Raw genomic sequence first — 21533 nt, forward strand, 5'->3', positions numbered from 1 at the left:
CATCATTTCATTTGAAGGTAATAGCTATTTTTTAAAACTTACAAATTATATTGAACATTTGAAAGTCTTCAAGTCAGGCAGCGCTTAACCTATATACTCGTAGGATATCTTGTCTGTTACTACCATATTTCACTGGTTTACATTTATCTTTTATAAATTAGAGAGGGAATCTTGTTTGTATGCAGTATTTTACAGAGACCAGCCCAGTAAAAACCTAACATGACTGAGACTTTCAGAAATTACTGAAATTCAAATACTACATATTTGTGCTAATTCTTATGTGATTTCATCTCTTCTATTTTTCTTTGCAAATCCATAACTTTTCTGTTTGTATGAAACTTCTGTTCCATAACTTTTCTGTTGTTCCAGAGTTTTTTTTAATACAATTTTATTTCTACAGCTGCCATGACAATTTCTGGCTCACTTTTTGACTTCCTAAAAAGAAAAAAAAAAAATCTTATGGAACTATATGTCTTTTTGTACATGAGAATATTCCAGAGAATGTTGCTGTTGCTGAGGAAAGGGTGTTTTTTTCTTTTTTTTTCTTCCTTTTTTTTTTCCATCCACTTCTATCTTCAAATTATAATAGTGTATCCATATGTTTTCTCAGTTGTAAAGATTTGATCAGCTTTATCAGCTTTTGCTTTGATCAGCTTTATCTGTGACTTTATGTCCTTAGATGACCCAGGAGTTTTCACATTTTATGAAAACACACTTAACCACTGCAAACATATTGCCCTTTTTCTCTTGATTTGGGCTTTACCACTGCCATTCTAATTACAAGTAGCCTCATAGTGCACACTTTCTGCTTGCACTTATGGATGCTATTCCTACAGTTTGAGGAACTTAATGTAGGTATTACTGTGTTACTGAGACTTGGCTTGGTACAACTATTATCTTTGCCTACATTTAACACAGTGGTTGCACTTCTGGTTTTCATCCAAGTAATTGTGAATCCATGACTCATCCACAGTGAAAAACTGATCAGCATGAGCTCTGGCACATCCAGGTTTTTCTTCAGAGACTGTTTGATGTGTGCTTTGTGTTTGGTTTCCTGATATGAGTTAGTAAAATTAGTATAGGTGTGTTTGCTGGCATAATTCTTAGAACAAGAATTGGTCTGTGTCTCGTTTTTCTAACACAGGTAATTTCAGTGTATGCAGTGGGCAGTCTAAAAGATTTGTTGAAGAATATTGTAATCTTCTGGCTGTGATTCTAGATCTGAATTGTAAATACCATTTAGCTTCTTGTTCTTACAATGCACAACTGTATTGTGCTTGCAATGCAGAAATCCAACTGTATCCTGTGTGAGAAGAAGTAGGTTGAAGTGAGGTAGAAGTAGGCTAGTAGGTTGAAAGAGGTGATTCTCCCCCTTGACTCTGCTCTCATGAAAACCCACTATATTGAGCTCTGGGGCTCCCTGCATAAGAACATGTATCTGTTAGAGTGGGTCCAGAGGATGGTCAGAGCTCTGGAGAGGTCTCCTATGAAGAAAGGCTGAGAGAGCTGGAGTTGTCCAGCCTAAAGATGAGGAGGCTCCAGGGAGACCTCAGTGTCCTTCTAGTACTTACAGGGGACCTACGGGAAAGATGGGGAGGGACTCTAAGTCAGGGAGTGGAGTGACAGGACTGGTGGTTTTAAACTAAAAGAGGGGAAATTTAGATTTGCAGGAAATTCTTCACTCTGAGGGTGGCAAGGCACTGGAAGAGATTGTCCAGAGAAGTTTTGGATGCCTCATCCCTAGAGGTGCTCAAGACCAGGTTGGATGGGGCTTTGGCAAACCTGGTGTAATGGAAAGTGTCCCTGCTCATAACAGGGGAGTTGAAAATGGATGATCTTTACGGTCCCTGCCAACCCAAACCATTCTATGATTCTGTGATTTTTTTGTTTTTGTTTTTGTTTGTTTGTTTTTGTTGTTGTTGTTTGGTTGTTTTTTTTGTTTGTTTGTTTGTTTGTTTGTTTTTCAGGAGAAAGTAGATTTTTCAAATCTCCTTGCTCATTCTTCTGTAATTAAAAAAGATGATTTGATATAGAATTTATATATTGAAAGTAAAATTTACTTATACCAGTTTTTCTTCTGTTGTAGTGAACTCTCCATCACTAGTATTTTTCAGATGAATCAAAGCTGTGTCTGCTTTTGTTGTTACAGAGGTGTATATCATGCTAGGGTATCTGCTATTATCTATTTTTTAATTCAAAGAATGATTTTCCAGAACTTCTGCCTTTGAATACATTTTATATTCAACTCAATATTAATACACTTTCAGAGTCAAACATATATTTCAGTGCTTTCCTGAAGTAGGACAAGCAGCTACCTGAGGCTTGTACCAAATATACCATTCACAAAACCAAGTAATTTTTTTAGACTTCAAATCACGACCCCTTAAAAGCAGTCTTGATAAGAGTACATCTTAAACTGGTAACATAAAGTTGCCTAAGAAAATAAAAATATATATATATTTGCCTGAATCAGGAAGGTATATATTCTTCAGGGTATCTCACATGCATTGCCAGTCTGATCCATTTATATTGGTGAAGGAAATGTTTCTCTCTGACTCTTTTCAGATCATTTGAGATACTTGTGTCTGCAGTGGTTGTATTTGTATTTGCTTTGTATTTGCTATTTGGCACTCGTACCTGATACTGAAATATTGCAGGACTTACTGCTAAATAGATACTTAGGCTTTAATTTTAAGGATTAACTTTACTAAAAACAATATTTTCTGAATAGTTTTAATTTTAAAGTCAGAAAAAAAAAAAAAAAAAGAAGGAAAGACCTGTCTTTCTTTTTATCAATGTTGTTCATTAAAATATTTTAATAACCATAGTATATTCATATACTATGAATCATATCTGATCATATCTGGTCATGTTTTTTTCTTCACAGCATTATTCAACCTTATACCAGTGGGACTTCGAGTTGTTGCTATCCAGGGCGTAAAAACCGGGTTGTATATAGCCCTAAATGGTGAAGGTTTCCTCTACACATCAGTAAGTACCTTTCTGAACTCTGTGTGAAAGGCACAGCTGAAGCTGAAATCTACACCGTAACATCGATGTGTAGTCACTTGTAAGAAGTTCTGTAGTGTTCTATATTTATCTACACACATGGTACACACACCCGTGTACTCATGTACTTATGTAAATTGTATGTACATCTGTAAATTGTATGTAGTAGAAATTACTGTGTAGTAGAAATTACTGTCTCATGTATGAGAGTGTCTGTTAGCAGTACTGATTAAGACTTCTGCAGAGTTCTTTTTCTGGTAGGCTATACTGGCTGCATGCAAATTATTAACACAAATTATTATTTTCAGTTAATTTCTCCAGAATCTGGAAATAAAGATCTGCAATTATTTTCTTAAGGGTTTGTTGTTCAGAATCCAAAAGCTGCTACAACAGTTATATTTATTTTAAGATAAGACTTATAAATTCCATATAAAAAGTCATTTACAGCCTTACCGTTTATCTTTATCTTATAACTGTATTCTTAGCATAATGGATTATTTTCTGTCATGTGTCAGAAAAAATATGAGTTCTGTGAAAGACAGTATCTTTGTAGAACAATCAAACTTTAAGAAAAAATATCTAGTCATAAGCAATACTGCTATATAAACTGATTTGATCTGATCCTTTAGGTTATTTTAAACAATTTAATGCTATTCAGTCAGTGTGTTGTTATGAATATGAAAATCCTCAATTTTGTGTAAATTTAGTGTCTTAACCTCCCTTAGAAGAGAGACAAAGTTTAATAGGAACAGGCAGTTCTGTCAAGTCTTAAAAAGGTGTCTTAAAGGATTTTTCATGACTATATTTTCATTGCCCTCTATGTTGAATTTATTTTCATAGTACCTTTTCTTTTTCTTACGTCACGTAGTACTGAATTCCCTACTGAGTTACAATGCACTGCTTTGTTTTCAATATCCATTGAAAGGAAATTGGACAGATTAAGTTTCTGATGCCCTCAGGGAAAGTATTCTGTTTGTTTCAAAAATACAATTGTCTTGGAAAACTTAATTAGGGAGAAAAAATGGAACTAATCTTGAATGTCAATGTCAAGACAAAGAGAAAATTGTTGCTCGTAAAATATCTGTTGGAAACTCGAGCAGCATGATCTGAAACACTTTTTATCTTCTGTTCAAAACAATAATAAAAAAATCTATCAGAGGAAGACATCATATGACATGCAATATTTTATGACAGAAGAAAGCTAGAAGAAAAAAGAAAAAACAAAACAAAACAAAAACTAGATCTGGTAGCATTAATGCTCTTCTGAATTCTCAGTTCCAACACTTTATGTGGGGAGTTCACTTCAGTATGATAAACAGTACTTTGTTGTGTGTTGGAGTATATTCTTGCCCAAAACTTTCTGAAATTAATTCTTCTTCCTTCAGAAAGAACTATAAATTTCAGAAAATGTATCAGTTTCTTGGCAGGTTACTGTGCAAGGAGAGGCCCTATACGAAAAAAAATCTGGGGTCCCCTGTGCTTGTATATGATTTTGGAGACAGACCAAGTTAAATGAATGGTGTCATCTGGGGAGGGGAAAAGAATGGAAAGTACAAAGCAAGATAAGGAGAGGTGGCTTGATCCAAACTTCGAATAGACATGAATGTGACCCTTAAAGCATCTAACAAGATATTTCCATGACACCAGTGGGAATCTGAATTGCTTTATTCCTATATCATCTTCATATATTCATATATTGAGAAATACATATTACTTAGGTGGTGAACAGTCTCGTGGATATGAATAAAAGATGATATAAATGGAAAATGTAATCCATCTATAACGTATTGCAAGATTGTGTATTTTTAATTGCCACTGGTGGCAAGACTTTTGAACTTAATGACTTCTTATGTTCCTGTGGTTACTCGAAACTCATTAAGCACCTCTGAATGTTGTTCTGTGGATGTTTTTATGTTTTTTTGCTTGTTTGTTTATTTGTTTGTTTTTAACATATTTCATTTAAAGTTTTCTTGGGAGAGTGTCTCGATCTGTCATTTTACTTTGTATGAGGTAAGGAAATGTATGTGTTTGGAATGTACTGATTACTATTCCTTGTACAGAGAATAAAAGATGAGGGGCCCATAAGGTGACAAAGAGAAGAGACATCAAAAAACTGAGTGGAAGGCCTGGTTTTGGTATTTCTACAAAAGATTTTCAACTTATACTTTTGTCAAAGTTGAAATCTATTAATATTCTGGAATTTAATGCAAATTTATAGGTAGTAATTTCAAAATATCAGTGTTGTAATACAGGTTTGATAGTTTCATGTTAATGCATTGAAAAAAATAACTATATATTTTGATCTTAGTAATCGCCTATGTTCAGCTTAGAGCCTAATGCATTTGAAAATGCATAGAAGACAAAGCATCAGAAAGAATAAAACCTTCTCCCTGGGGATCAAGATGAAAAAATACTGCATGCAGAATATTCTAAATAGTGTCCTTTGCAGAAAAATATTTTTAACCACTTTCTTTTAGTGTTTTGCTGTTGTGTTATTATTATTATTATTATTATTATTATTATTATTATTATTATTATTATTATTATTATTATTATATTTTATTTTACTATTTTTTTATTCTTTGTCACTATTGTGTATCTGTTGCAATTCAGAAGCTATGTATTATGTGTTTTTCCCTTAGTTATTTAGGGGAGGCTGGGAGAAAAAAGGTTTTCTCAAAGTAAGTTTGGTATGACAACTGACATCATTGAAAAATGTGTGAAATAATAGAAGCACTTGTTAATACTTTCATGTATTTTGATATCTTACCAACTAATTATAAATATGTCCAAAAATGGAAGCTACAGACTAAGCAGTATCTGTACTCTCTAAATTGAGACTGAAGTCATGTATAGCCCTTCTCTGGAGAATGTCTCAGTGTCTTTTTCCATTCACAGTCCATGAAAACTGTAGTTTGTGAGAATATTCTACATATTAATGCCTCTCTTTAGAGGCTGGAAGTGCCAGCTCAATTATTTTTATCATAAGCTTCACATAATATTGACTAATTAAGCAACAACACTGACAGGAAGGGTATTATGTGTGATCCAACTTTGTCTGATATGAGGTATTCAGTAAGAGGAAAATGAAGGTGCAGTAACAGAGACCAGTTTTGTGTGTAGATTGTCATAGGCAGATTTGCAATTTTTTCTTGCCTTTATGTATATAAAGGAACCATAATATATATATTATATATATTTTTTGCCAGTTTCGGAATCCCTTGTTTTTCTCACTTTTTTTGTTTGTTTGTTTGTTTTGTTTTGTTTTGTTTTGTTTTGTTTTGTTGTTGTTTGTTTTTTTCTGCCATATTTGTATAAGACTTTTCTCAATTAATTCACATAATTAGAACTAGGTTAAAAAAAAAGAGCTAAAGAAATATCAAAGACAAGTGTTATCACGACATTTCTTTTTTAGAGTAGGAATGGAGGGACAACAAATTGTGTGGGAAAATCAGTTTCAAGAGTGCTTCATACCTGTTTTGCTTGCTGCAGCAGCTGAGATTTGTATTCTGTCCTTTGGGGACTGATCAAGTCAGGGTCCCTGTAAAAAAACATCAAAGCCTTGTCAAATAAAGGAGAAGCAAGATCTTTGGAGTTTGACAGGACTTTGCAGAATTCTTAAGAGAAAATACTTAACAAAAATTAAAATCCTATTTTTTCCGTGACTTTAAAGGAATTACTATAATGCCATAATTCATTATTTTAAATGGTATTGAATATGAGAAAAAGAGCCTTTTCATTTATTTATTTTTTTTCCTTACACTTTTAAGGGTTATCACTCAGAGACTGTTCATTAAGCTCAGCTTTTTTGAAGCTTGGGTTTATTGAATCCAACATTATTTTTGTGTGTCTATACTATATGTATATCCACTTATAATTTGAATTAATTTATTTAGAGACAGCTTTCTAATTCTGGCTAAATTAGTGAACAATGAGTATTATAAAGCAAAGTAGAGATTTATTTCAGATGAATTAGTGAATTATGAATATGTCAGTGTTTATGAGTGACTTTATCACTATGAAAACTAGTTGGAGAAACTGGAGACTGTTCAACAAAGAACTGTGCCAATTACTAGCAAGATTTTGGCTTAGAATTTTCATGCTAAACTCCAAAAATATGCCTCACTTTGATCTCACTTTTGGGAACGGTGAACAGATAAGATTTTATTTCAGGGGTTGAGCCTGTCAAAATCAAAAGGAGTGGAACAGGATCCATACACTGAAAAAAATGAGCGCAGACACTTCTGATTGCTCATTAGAAAAAGGTATTGTGTGCAGCAGAAGATGGCCCTACAATATGTGGCAGATGATTTGTTGATTTTTATGTTAATTTTGATCAAATGACTGCAAAAAGTTAACTCAATTTTCAGGGCAGGGGCTGCAGCTTCTTCTTTTGCTTCTAACACTTTATGCTGCTGGAACGGGATGAACTGAGGTAAAACATATGTTAGTCAATTTTATAATTCCTATTTTACTAAAATGAAGATATGAGAGTCTTCTTGGACTGTATCACCTCCTCTAATTTGTTGTCAGGCTGGAGTTCTGACCTGCACCTCCACGGCTCCTGTTATGGGTACAGGACAGTAGGAAGACTGTCAGAAAAATGCAGAGAAAAATGGAAAGGCATGGCTGTATTTCTTGTTACAAAATGTTTATAAAGTATTTTAGAAGTAGAGACAGCACAATATTTGTTTTACAAAGTAATCTTCTTGTAAGATGAAGGTTTGTGTTTGAGCAGTCACGTTACATGGTTTTGAGGGTGTTGGTTAGGTAGTGTTTCTGTGGTAGTAAGATGTCAGTCTGCGTGAGAGCCTTCATGAAAGAGAAAATGTCAATACCTGGTACTGTGAAGCGTATTTGCTATATCACAACTCTCACCTGAAAGAAAAGTCTTTGCGGGTTTCTCCTGACATTTCAGTAGCTTCTCAGTTCTGATATTTCCACTATTTCTTTAAGCCCAAATAATTGACCTGTCTGATGAGAATGTTTCAACCTTAAGGATGAAGACGGGAGCACAGACAGCATGCAAAAGAAAGCGAATTAAAGTGATACATATTTCTAGTATCTAAACAAGGTCAAATGAAAAAGAAGTTTCTGTAGCTTTTCATAGTGCTTTTATTTGTGCTTTGGAATGCTAATGCTTAGCATGTGCAGTAATTTGAATGTTCAGAGATACACACAACATAATAATAAAGAGAACAAAAGGAAGTTTAGTGGGGACTGTTAGTGTTAGGTCAGAGGTTGGACTCGATGATCTTGAGATCTCTTCCAACCTAGAAATTCTGTGATTCTGTGATTCTGTGAAGTTTAAACTAGGCATAATCAAAGAAGAAATGCGATGTTCTAAAGTCCATATATTTTTTCAAAAGAACAATTAAAAAGAGCTTAATGTGGCATCAAAATTGCATTTTTCTGTTGTTTTTGTTTTGTCACATTGTAACAGTGCTGAAACCTATGTTTTGGCAGAGACTGTACCACTCCCACATCATGCAAGGTATGGCAGAAATAGTTAAGATACATCTGTGTAGAGAGATGTGGGCAAACATGAGCTTGCTGTACAGTTTTAGAGGCAGGTGTTTGTGTTAAGAGTCAGAAAAAATACTGAATAAGGTAAATCTTGCTGCTTTTGAGGTATTTGTGGTTTTGTGAATGTAAGCACATCAGAATGGAATGACTCCTGTAATAATGCTGTGATCAATAAGAAACATAAAATTTTATTTCTTGTGTCTTCTGCATTGGGTTCTCAGCCTTCTCCAGCAATCTTACATCCCAATGTTGACTTTAGTAAGACAGGAATTGGACCCCAGTTCACTTGTCATTATCTGTGTCTTGGAACTACTGTGGCATGCTTTGGAGGGGAAATCAGGTGAATTTAATTATTGGAAAATCACTGCTTGTGGTAAAGGGTTTTGAAAACTCGTTATGTTAACAGTGCTGTTTTTAACTGTGTATGCACACAGATCTTATGCAAGAAGCATCAGCTAATTTTAAGCATTTACCACTGAAGTGCTCTATTATGTATAAGTAACTTATTTACACAGCCTGTTATCTTTGACATCAATGGGAAGGTGATCTATACTTGCTTTATATAACAAAAGTTTCTTTGAGAGGATGTTAAACAGCACATTTCGGGGATGTGTTCTGTAAGTTGGGATGTGCTGCCTGGGAGGTTAAAATAAATAAATAAATAAATAAAAAGTTCAACATGTTTCAGAAGGAATTGAGATGCAGTGACAGGAAGGAGGAAAACATCTGCATGGTTTATACTTATTTATATCTGTGTTTGGAGGTAGATAATTTGTCTCTCAAGTTCTCTGCCAAAAATAAATATAGCAAATTGCTAATGTATTTATTTATACTACAGTGCCACTTAAGGAACAACTGTTAACAGAGTCCTGTTGTAATGTACAAGATAGTGTCAGATGTCCCTGCTACATAGTAGAGAAGGGGTGCAAAATGCATACTAAGTCCATTTTGTTTGTTTGTTGTTTTTTTCAGTGTGCTAGGTTTTCACTACATTTTTGGTTTGAATGTGCTTAAGACAATGTTTTGTCACACAAGATAAGGGAAAAGGAGGCATGCACAGATGCATGAGAGTTGATGGGGCAGGAGAGAAATGAGAAGGAAAGAGGTGAATGGAATGAGTCTGATATAAGGAGACCGTGTTAAGCAGAGATTTAAGAAAGTGGAGAAATAGCACAGTTAAATGGAACAGAACTGTACAAAAATGTTCATAAAGTTTATGTAGTAGAAGTATGCTACTTTAAATATACAACAAAGATCATTAGAACTAGAAAAGAACACAGTATTTTATGTTGGCTTCATCTGTGGCAGCTCTTTCACCCTGCTGCCATTTAAATGCTGTAGTGGGGATAAAACAATTTGACTCAAAAATTGCAGTGATGTTTCTCAGTACTTAAGTCAAATATATATGTCCTGTTCACTGAGGTCCTCAGTATCCTTTACAAGATTAACAGTATTAGTCTCTAAAAAAAAAATAATAAAAAAAAAAAATCCATATTTGGTTAAAATATTTATTTTCCTTTCCCACATTTAACACTCATGCACATGCAAAGATCTCTTGATATATATATATTCTTTTTTTTTTTTTTCCTAAGATTACAAAAATATGCAATACAAGTAAATGCATCAAGGTTAAAAAGCTTTTCATCTAAACTTCTTGTCAAAGCATGGAAGTTTACAGAGTTAGAAGCTACAGCTGAATATTTTTCAACTAATACTATGACAAGGAATAGTACCTGTAGGTAGGTATGCTAAAATGAGGGTGATCTAATCTCATGCTTCAGGAAATAAGGTGATTGACACAGGAAGCAAAAGGAATGCTCTCCTCAATATATGGCATCTCTTAATTGTAGATGCACTGAGAGAGGTTTGCCTCTAAATTATTGCACAAGGTTCACAGCCAAAGGCTGGGCACAGGCTTGATGGACCAGCAGCTTAATCTAGTCTGTCAAATTTGTGCTTCTAGCATTTCTTGTGTCTTGTGGTAACCTCGCTGTACTTTGGCCAATGCTTGTTTTGTTACATAAATACAATTACACTTTTCTGGATGTTTCTTTACCTTCAATTTAAGTATTCAGGCTTGTCTGTAATCCCAAATGCTGAATGCTGTTTTGCTGTGCATCATATAGTTTTTCAATGCCCCTCTTCCCTTTTATTCTTTTATTTCTCTGGCAATTGTCACTGCACAAGCATATCAAAAGGATTGTGTTCAAATTTTCTAATTTTCTATTCATTATTATTCAATCTTATTTAAATGTTGCATTCAAGTATGAAAAGTGGCTACCAAAGATTTTAAAAACCTTTCCGGTTTTAGAAAGCTATCAACAGCATGTTTCTCATCAAAACCTACTACTTCTTTCCATTATTGTTTAATTAATGTTTTAAATATTGAAGACAATTGTAGATGGATTTATGATTAGTTGAAATGCTTTCCATAATAAATTTGATGTAATGAAGGCCTCTCAATTCATCTTGAAGATTTTAGGTAAGAAATAAAAATGAATTCTGTGTGGACTGAAATAACAATTAGACACATATGGTGCTGTTTATTACTGCCATAGCTGACTAGCTAATGAATTTTCTGTTATTCAGGTCTATTTCTAAAAGGTATATGGCTTGACATCAAGATGGTTGAACAGAAACGAATTGTGAGATTTTAAATATAACATTTATTTTCAAAAAAATTTAATATAGGCTGAAGAATGGCTTTAGGAAAGTAAAATTCTGCTTTCTTTACCCAAGAAAAAAAAAGTATTATCTTTCTGAAATTATTAAAAAAAAAAAAAAATCTATAAAACTTTCAACTACCTGGATCAGAATATTCAATTTATATCCCATAATATTATAGTATAATGTATCCCATAAATATATCCATAAAAGAGGAAAATGTTGTATTTACCTATGTAATTAAGGAAAGCTATGTAAGTGTTCTTTAACTTCAGAGAGCTTGGTAACGTACTGATCATGTCCTATAACATGAAATTGTTGGCACAAGTATGTGATTATTAATGTATCATTTTATCTTTGCAACACAATTCTGTAAAATATGTGCAAAACTATACAGTAGGGTTTTGTATAAGATGTATGCTTCTATAAATACCAAATGATGAAAAAGCCATGGTAGTCTTCCCCACTGTTTTATAAGGAAAGTATTATTTTCAATATGATAGCCATAGACGCTTTCTGCATTAGTTTTTACAGTCCCTCACTTGTTGACAGAGTATTAACTTGGGATCTGTCCTAGGGTGTGTATAGACTTACGTGTGCATGCTGGCAAAGACAGAGGCTGCTTCCATGGCTTTTCCTCCATTTCTGTGCCTGGCATGTGCCAACATGTCATTACAGCATGTGACTCTGTGATAGACTGTGGATAATATGTCCACAGAATCAACTGGGATTGTCTCTGAAGCATTCTCATTCCCATGGAAGTAAAGCTCTCAGAAGGGATAACACCACTTTTCCTTCCTCCCTTTAGCTAAATTTGATTATTGGCTGATTAAAGTTTCTTTGCAGTTTAATGAGATGTGTTAGGACTGATTGTCAGGTATCTATTCATACAAAACTGGCTATGAAGGCAAGTATCCAGTAACAACTTCTACACAGTTATAGGAAAAGTCAGGTCTCTTAGAATCTCATGTCAAATTTCTCAATCCTCCACTCTCTCTGCTGGCAGCTTTCCCTAATGGATAGTCTGTTACCACATGTACTCATTTAGACAAGTGTCATAGACTTTACAATCTATTTTTGACATTTTTCTTTGTCAAGTGTTACTCTTTCCTCCCCCCTCATTGTTCCCTCATTCGGGGAAACTATTCAGTACTCAGAGAGGGAGTTTTGGGTAGAGATAGACACATGCAGAGTTCTGGGAGAAGCATACGTAAACCATCTTTTTTGTTACTTGACCATGCAATATCTGTGATGTGACATCAGAAAAATACCTAGCAGTGGTGGGATGCTTTTCACCCACAGCTAAGTGTAATTAAACGCATCTTAAATCAAATAAAAGTCCCAGTGTCAAAGTTCTGGAATATTGTCTGGATATTGGAGAACTCTGAAATTTTCAGACGTAGCAAGTGTTGGCCTAAGTGTTGCTAGTTATGATTGTTGACTGTGGTGGTAGTGGTGTTGGCATAACTATTGGATTTACTTGTGAGAATCCCTCTTGCAAGGGTTAAACTGGTGAGGTTTACTGTGCAATATTTATTCAACATATTCTACTCACTGTCAGATGAGAAGCTCTCTTGACTGATTCCTGTTGACTTGACAAGGATTCTTGCTTTTTAGCAGAATACAAACACAGCCTTGGGGAAGTACTGTCTCCCCTTGAGGGCATCTCAAGAGAAATCATAAATCTTTAGAAAAAAAGCAGTAAAACCTGAGTCCTGCACTAAAAGCTTTGGAGAAGGGTTGAGAAGGTGATTCACCCCATCACATTTGAATTCAGTTGTTAATGTTATCTACATTCTGTTCTCCTGATACATTTGTCACTAAATATTTTATAATAAAAAGTGACATGATACTACTACTTACCAAAACACAAACCTCTGGACTTAATATGCAGGGTCTACAGGAAAATCCTGTACTTTGAGTAAATGAAACACGGCGAGGGTTTCTTCATGTTGAGGGTGACGGAGCATTGGAACAGACTGCCTAGGGAGGTTGTGGAGTCTCCTTCTCTTCAAGGCCTGTCTGGACACCTACCTGGGCAGCCTGCTCTGAGGAACTTGCTTTGGCAGGGAGGCTGGACCCGATGATCTTTCGAGGTCCCTTATAGTTCTGTGATTCTGTGAAAAAGCTGAACACTGAATTCCTGCAGTGCACCTGTGGATTTCTTTTTCTGATAGCGCATTACATTGCAAATGGCTTTGGCTTATTCATGGGTTGGTAAAGCTTCTTCAGCTTTGCCAAACTTTTACATCATATTACTTAACCTTTAGCATAGCTGTGGCTGCAAAGCTGAAAACAGTGTTTCAACATAAAAACAGAACATTGGTTCTTTGCAGCTCTGCAGATGTACTCAGCTTCAGACCTAGAGTTTTCCACAAAAGAGATGTGATTGCCTAATTCACCATGGAATTGTTTACTTATTGCAGAATTGCCTAACAGCTGATGAATTTTAGAAAGATAAAGATTGTTTTATACCTCAGGCACAAAGTAAAATTTAGCCAACATTTCAAAAACAAAATATGTTCTCTTTTTCATGTCCCTCTTGGCCATCATCTGACCTCCGTGTTGTGACTGATGTCCCCAAAGTAGTTATACCCTATCACTTTGCCAGTCAGGCTACAGGCCAAAATCAAACACAGTTCAGACCAACAAGAAAGAGAATAATATTAAGAAAAGATCTACTCCTAAATGTAGCTTAGAAGATGTTATGAGTAGCTAAAAGTATACAAAGATATTCTTTATTCAATTTCTAAGTATTGTTACTGTTTCTCCCCCCAGTATTTTACATTAATGATTGAGCATATCTTTATTTCAAAAAAATAGGCTTTTAATTTTTATAAAATCTTAATTAAAAATTAAACCTGCTTGTGGTTAAGCAATCATACTTAATAGTTTTTTCTTTATACTAGAATGTGTTTGAATGTTCCCTGCTGAGAGAAGAACAAGGCACATTTTAATGCAATAGTGTGAAGATAGACTGGTCACACACACAAAAAAGTATAAGTCATCAAGAATAATCTGGAAGTGCTATCTCCATAAATCAGGGAGATACAAATTGGAAAAAATGTATTGTCTATGAACTTGGCAGCAGTTGTAATTTCATACTTTCATAAGAATTACCTTCCTTCATATAACGGCATAAAGTAATTTGTTACATTTGGTAGGAACTTCTCCATTAGTTCCAGTGGGATCTGGAAATGTTGGGCTTTACTTCTCTAGGTACCAGAAGGATTTAAGTATAGGTATCTTTTTTAATGCATCTTCTTCTTGAACAAAGTATAGGATGGAGAATCTCTCTGTCCAATATAGAATAGAATACTTGGAAGGGACCTACAAAGATCATCAAGTTCAACTGTCTGACTATGTCAGGGCTAATCAAAAGTCAAAACATATTAATAAGGGCCAAATGCCTCTTGAGCACTGACATACATGCATGAAGCATCAACCACCTCACTAGAAAGTCCGTTCCAGTGTTTGACCACCCTCATGGTAAAGAAATTTTTCCTAGTATCCAATCTGAACCTCCCCTGGTGCAGCTTTGTGCTGATCCCTCACATTCTCATTGGTTATGAGAGGTCAGCAGCTCCCTCTCCGTTTCCCTTCCTCATGATGGGAATCCAAATGCTGCTAGTAAAAAATATATTTAATTTCAATGTACATCCCACGTGTTATTATTTTCTCTATTTTCTCTTTTCTCTCTTCTCTTTTCTCTTTTCTCTCTTCTCTTTTCTCTTTTCTCTTTCTTTTCTCCTTTCTCTTTTTCTTTTCTCTTTTCTCTTTTTTTTTTTTTTTTCTTTTCTGGAGAATTTATTTTAAGGCTTAGGGTATGATAGCAAGATGAAGCATATAATGTCTTTATATTGGTCATGAGGGGAACTGAGTTGACTATTTTCTTCTTGACATTTGAAGATCAGGAGTGTGCCCTTGTCTCTTCATTTTCAAGTATCTATTGGCACCAGCAGCAAAGGAGATGAAGGAATCAGCCTTTCAGGCATTAGAAGTGACAACTTCAGAAGAATCAACTGAGGCAATTCTATCACCCATTTAGCATTTGTTTGAGTGATGAGGGTGGCTGTAGAATAGTTTTTAAAAACAGAATAAGAGATAAAATTGATATTTCCCCTGAACACTTGTAGAATTTTCACTGTACCTTTGAAAGCTGACAACACCCTATCTAGAGCTACCCTACTAAGAATTGTGAAAGCTGCTTTCCTTCAATTGGCATGATTTGGGTAGTAGATAGATTAGTTGATCTTTGATTTTCAGTGATTATTGTATGGAGGTGTCTGGTCTGTAGATGAAGTGAGAAATAGTGAGATGGTGTCTAAAATACTGTGTTTGACTCATAGCTTTGAACGTTTAAGTATGGCATTGAGAAAAAGGAGACAGAATAATGGATTAGGATTAGATGATTGACAAGTAAATCATAGGATGTTTACTTCATACTCTGCCAATCATATAAAAACAATTTTATTGATATATTTTGCCTGAAATTATTTAAAGTGAAAATAGCCACACCAAAACATGCTGAAATTAACCCTGGTAGGAAATGTGAGGGTGGGGTGGTCAGGTGGTCAGGTGGGGTGGTCAGATTCAGACAAGACACAAGCTCCACATAAAGTGTCCTTGAATTCTGTCAGATCACAGATTTTGTTAGTTGTCAAGAGGTATGTTCCATTCCATTGGTCTATAGATAAGCCAAATTCAGAAAAATAGCATGGAGTTCTGCTCTCCTGGTCTTAAGAATAAGTGTACTATAGCCTTGTTCTCATGACTTCAGTGCAATTATTCCTATGTGAGCCTAGAATAGCCAAAATTTCTTGGGCAGGTTTGTGGAATGAAAATATTAAGTCATGTAATTTTGATGAAAATGTTGATGTGTTAGTTAATTGAAAATTCACAAACGAAGTCCTTAAGCATAACTGTTAACATTTTACTGAATGAGGAAATGGTGAACAATAGTTGTGAAACTGCAGCTGTTGACAGCACTAATTTCTGAATATTAATGGGAGCGGAGAAAAGTTGATTGTGCTCAGACATTGTGTACATCGTGTGAGTAAACAAAAAAGTGTTTTTATTTATTTATTTTATTTTCTATATATCTCATTGGACTCAATAAGAGATAAAATGAAAGACTCTATTATCCAAATAAATATTGTCTGTTTCCTGCATTCTTGGAATTTTTTTAGAATATTTCCAAATGGTAGTAAATACTGGAAAATCTTGATGCTTGCTTAAGGTTTTTACAGGGTAAAAAGGAAAAATGACAGCTTGTAAAAAGCAAAATTTTGTGATTTAAGATGTTAACTATAAATTAAAAATATTTTGAAAAAGGTACTTTGTAATTATTGAGGTAAACTGTTTCCTTTATTTACAGGAATTACTCATCAAAATTGTCAGCATCTTGAAATGTATTCTGATTTATTGTTGGGGAGAATACTGAAATCTTAGAAATTTTAGTCAGAATTCTAGAAAAATCACAAAAAAATATCAACATGAATATGAACTTATTTAATCATGCTCCTACTGCTTATATATGAAAGAGGTTTGTAAGTGTATACTCTCCCTGTCCCCCAAATAAAAGTAGTATGAATTATACATAAATATATTCATTGTATTTCTGCCATGCTTTCAATAAAAAGGAAAGTGTTGATAATCAAAGCAGGAACTATTGCATTCGAAGGTATGTAACAGTACCTTATAAAAATACAAAGAACATTAGACAAGTTTTTTGCCTTCTTTGGTATTACCATCTCTTGGTAATTTCTAATCAGACTGGATGGTGGGTTTTTGTTGGTTTTTGTTTGTTTGTTTGTTTGTTTGTTTTGGTAAAAGAAAGGGTCTTAAAAAGTAAATATTTTTGTGCATGTGCAATGTTTTTTTTCCTCAAAAAAAAACACAAACATTTCCTTCACATTCTATTCAGCAAAGCAACAACTGCTGAAAAAAAACATTCACATCTATTTTCTCTCTTTTTTGTCAACTCCTATTTGTTAAAGAAGTACAATACTCTTTTCCTTTATCTCTGTATGGTAAAAGGAATTTTATTTGGCATTTCATGGCCTGCTGCTTTTTATAAAGGTTTCCGACTCGATTCCCCTCACCAGTAGGCAGCAGGGGGTTCTCCAGCTCACGCTTAAGACTGTTAGTAGTATCTCTCTGCTAATGTCAAATTGATATTGTTCTGTGATTGGAATGACCTGGAAATCAAGCTCTGATAGATAAGCCCTTATTAAGGTAGCATATTGTGAAGTAAGTCTCTAGGTTCAAATGTAAAGAAACCTCAAATACATAATAAAAGGACTAATTTGTTTATTTTACAGTATGGAAAGATAATAAAAGGATTTTCTTATAGTTATGTTTGGTTTAACACATTTTTCTTTACTATACGCATTCTAAACATCAGAACTGAAACACTTAGAGGAAGGCAGGTTTAAAACAATAATCTTATATTCTACTAGTAAAAGTATACACTGAGGAATTCTCATATGCATCAGTAGTTTCATATTTGCAGGTAGCCTTAGTGGGGGAAAACTACAGCTTCTGTGAAAATATCACTGTGAAACCAGAGCCTGGGCAGCACCAGAAAATACCCATAGTGCCATGGCAGATGTTTCTTGTTTTTATTAATGGCTTACACCCTGTGGACCCCAAAGAACCTGACATGTGGGAATGAATCCAGCTTTGTAATTACCATGTGTGCTGGGCAGGAATCCTCATAAACACTTTTATCCTCCTTTTTCATTAAATAAATAAAGGAAGATGTTGAATTTAGAAGTGTTTAAGTGCCATGGTAACAGAAGTAGATATCAAATACATAGCAAATAATTGAGAAAAGTGAGCATGTAGCAGTAAAAGGTACTCTGCACAGAGTCCCTATTTCTTTCTGTAGACTGTTTTTAAGCTGGGATCTGAGAGGGTTAGAAGACAGGTACCCAAATTTGACATTGTTTTCTGAAATTTAGAAGTCATAACAAATTCAATACTGTGCCATGGGAAGTTGTTCAAATGCAGTCACATCATCTTCTCAAGGAGAAAACCCGCACTTCTAAAATGATTGACCTAAATTCAAATGATTTGAGATAATTTTATAGTAGAGTGAATTTAACAAAACTTTTAAATGTTTTTTTCCGGATGCCTGTATATGGATAGTAGTGTTTAATATCCTGATTTCTGCGACTAAACCATAGAATAATTAAATTTTTCATCCATACACAGTTTCCAAAAAATGTCTTTTAAGCAGATCATCTAAAAGTCCCGTCTCTATATCATTTCAGTCAAAACACAGTGAGAAAATAAATATTCCTTCTAAATAAAGTTTGGTATGGGCTAAAACCTCATGTTCAAAGCTGACGTCTAACCTGAGTATCTTCGTTTCTCTCTTTTCTGTTTCTGGTGACTGTTCCTTTCCTCAAGCTTGGTTTGTTAGCTAGCAGCATTACTGAATACCTGAATTACTAATATGTAATTTCTCCCAAGGGAATTTCATATAGAGCCACCGTATCACTACATAGATACAACTCTAAATGCACAACAAGATTTGTCTCATTTGTTCCTGACAATGGAAATCTAGTTGTGCTAGAGTAAGACTAAACAGCAGTACCAGAAGCCAAACTTCAACTTTTAATGTCCTAATACTTCTTGGAAAATTTTTGCTAAATATGACTCTATTTTCTTCTGGATTGAACTTCGGTAGTAGAGAATAGTAAAATAAAAGTAACATTAAATGCATTAAACATAAGTAATCATCTCAGATGTTAGATTACAGAAGTAAACTGAAAAATCCATTGTTATTTAAAAAACCCATAGTTTGAAAATACAAAATCTATTTTTTTCTGGGTAACAGTTAAATGAAATGCTATGAAATGCTGCATGCTGCAGGCCATAACCCTGTTAACACTGTTGTTAGATTAGGCTCCTACTTCTGAATACTATCATAGATGATTTGAAAAGTAAATATCACTTAGAAAAATAGCTATACTTTTATACATCCGTTTCTACTTAAATATATGATATCGCTTGTTAAAGTCTGTCCTGGAAAGGAGTTATGTCAAAAAAGATGAACAACATTCTTTCTGTTGAGTAAAAAGAAATTGGTAGTAGAGATTAGTAATACCTCTTTTTCTCTTTGCCTTAAAAGTACCTTAATAATGTCACATCTCTAGGTTGAAAGTAAAGTAAAGTAATTTCAATTTTTTTGTATTAAAATGGTTTTATACTCATTATGTACAGTAAAACTAATATGACAACAAAGCATTACCTTAGCCTTAAACTGGTATGTTTTTTTAAGATGCTGCCCAATAAAATAAAGTAACATCTAAAACTAACCATTAGTATGATATCTCAAGAGACCAGTCTTATTTGTCAGAGCTTCTGGCCCTGAGGAGCTCCATACAGTTCCTTGAATGTTTTACCTAAGTGTAGCTGACCATATATAGAGCAGATTATATGATTGCATTGATTTGAGGCTTAAAGAATGCTCTTGACACTTTTTACCTGAAGCCACGTATAATCTGTTGAGGCTATTTTTCTTGCTTTTTATATTTTCAAATATTTCATGTATGTATATAAGCCAGAAAGTGTAATAAATGAAAACGTATTTTGCATCTGTCACTCTTTCCCTCTCACTTTAAAGATCAGCTTTTTGTTGAAAATTAGTGGTCTATAAGGCAGGATGAACATTTGTCCCAGCAAAAAGCCTGTATCACACTAATATTAGGAAATTCAAAGACAGTTGTGCCATTTTTTGGGGGAAAAAAAAAAAAAAAAAAAGTCAAACCTTCAAAGGGGAGTATAGGACCTGGCTTACACATTTTCTTTCTTCATCCCTACCTTGCCTAAATAAATAAATAAATAAATAAAAAGCTAAAACTATATAATGAAAACAGAAAAACTATCTAAATTTCTGAGAAAAAGTCCGCAGTGGAACCTAATTAAACAATATCCCTTAGTGTGGTGTAAGCATGAGGATAAAGCCATCCTGCTATATTACTGCAGTTAAAATTGCATGCGCTGGAGTATTAGGTTGCAAGCAACATGCCTGAGGGGGTCAAAATCAGGGAGTATTATGCAAGTAGCTTATGCAAAACTGATTATTTCCTGGAAAAGTGCATATGTAACATTTTCTAGCATCCAATTTTCTATTTTTGTTTATTAAGACTGTTGTTTCCCGTGTGAAGGGTGGCTATATATTTTCATTCCGCATAAGCCTAGGTAAAAATGGCAGAGACAAAGATAAATTCTTCTGTAGTAGAATTTGTTAAATATGTATATATATGAAGTTAGCAAGCAAAAATATTTTGATAAGTTTTTCCATTTTCCACTATTTATAATCATATGAATTGCTGTTCAACAAAACAAAACAAAACAAAAAAAAAACCCAAAACTTTTGTATCAGTTGTGAATAAAAAGAAAAACTTTTATTTTTAAAGGGAATGCAGCAGGATATACTGTACCACCTAGACAGTAGCTAACAGTATGATGCTGGTTAGATTAAAAAATTTACAGTAATACAAAATTCCAGTTTACTTGGAAACATAACATACTAAAGTGAATACAGTTTTCTAATGCACAACTCTGAGTGTCTCAAGTCAATTATCAGAAATTGTTCTGAAATTAGAGAGCCACATATGAGTAAAAGGATACTGAATCAAATCTGCTACTGGAGGTAAATGATGTGAAAATCTGTGAATAAATGTATCATACTGATGATATCTGAAAGGTAAAATGTGATTGTAAACTATAGAAGAGAGTTTTATTATGCAAACTTGAATGCTCTCTATAGCACAAATAGAAGGCTTCTTAATATACAACGAAACTTTTCCTTTATTTCTCCCTTCCTCTTTAAATACCATTACTATAACTTATTACATTTGGGAATCTATATTACTTTTCCATTAGCAAAAAGACAAAAGACTTTGAGAGAATCATTTGTTGATGAGAATTTGGGGGATTTATTGGATTTGGTTTATTGGTATTTGGGCTGGTGGGGGGAGCTTGTTTGGTGTGTGTTTGTTCATAACACAGGAATGTGCGTTATTTGGTGTTCCTTTGGTCCTTAGCAAAGAATTAAGCAATGTACAGCAAGAATATTTGACATTTATGTGATTCTAATTTGGTTCCTGTCTTCTGTCAATTCTTCTAACTTTGTTAGAATGTGCATTTTGTCTCATTAAATATGCATATAACATACTCATATCCTTAAACCTTAATTCTTTTACATTAATTAAAAAGTGACTAACTAAAACACAAGTGATTCTTAAACATTAATATAGCTATAAATAAAATAGTTTTGAAGACTTGAAATCATGAGTATAGAATTCCTTTTTTTTTTT

At 34.0% G+C, this 21533-nt stretch overlaps 1 protein-coding gene across 10 annotated transcripts in view; it reads left to right on the forward strand.

Annotated features, from left to right (window-relative positions):
- The window catches only part of FGF14 (fibroblast growth factor 14), a 410317-nt gene that overhangs the window by 307606 nt on the left and 81178 nt on the right, over positions 1–21533 (forward strand). For all 10 annotated transcript variants that reach the window (XM_005014874.6, XM_027443782.3, XM_027443761.3 and 7 more), the window contains one exon: positions 2888–2991. In XM_005014874.6, coding sequence (XP_005014931.1) covers positions 2888–2991 — 104 coding nt within the window. The remainder of the gene's footprint in view (positions 1–2887; positions 2992–21533) is intronic.

This window comes from Anas platyrhynchos, chromosome 1 (genome assembly GCF_047663525.1).
Source record: "Anas platyrhynchos isolate ZD024472 breed Pekin duck chromosome 1, IASCAAS_PekinDuck_T2T, whole genome shotgun sequence".
Classification (NCBI taxonomy): Eukaryota; Metazoa; Chordata; class Aves; order Anseriformes; family Anatidae; genus Anas; species Anas platyrhynchos.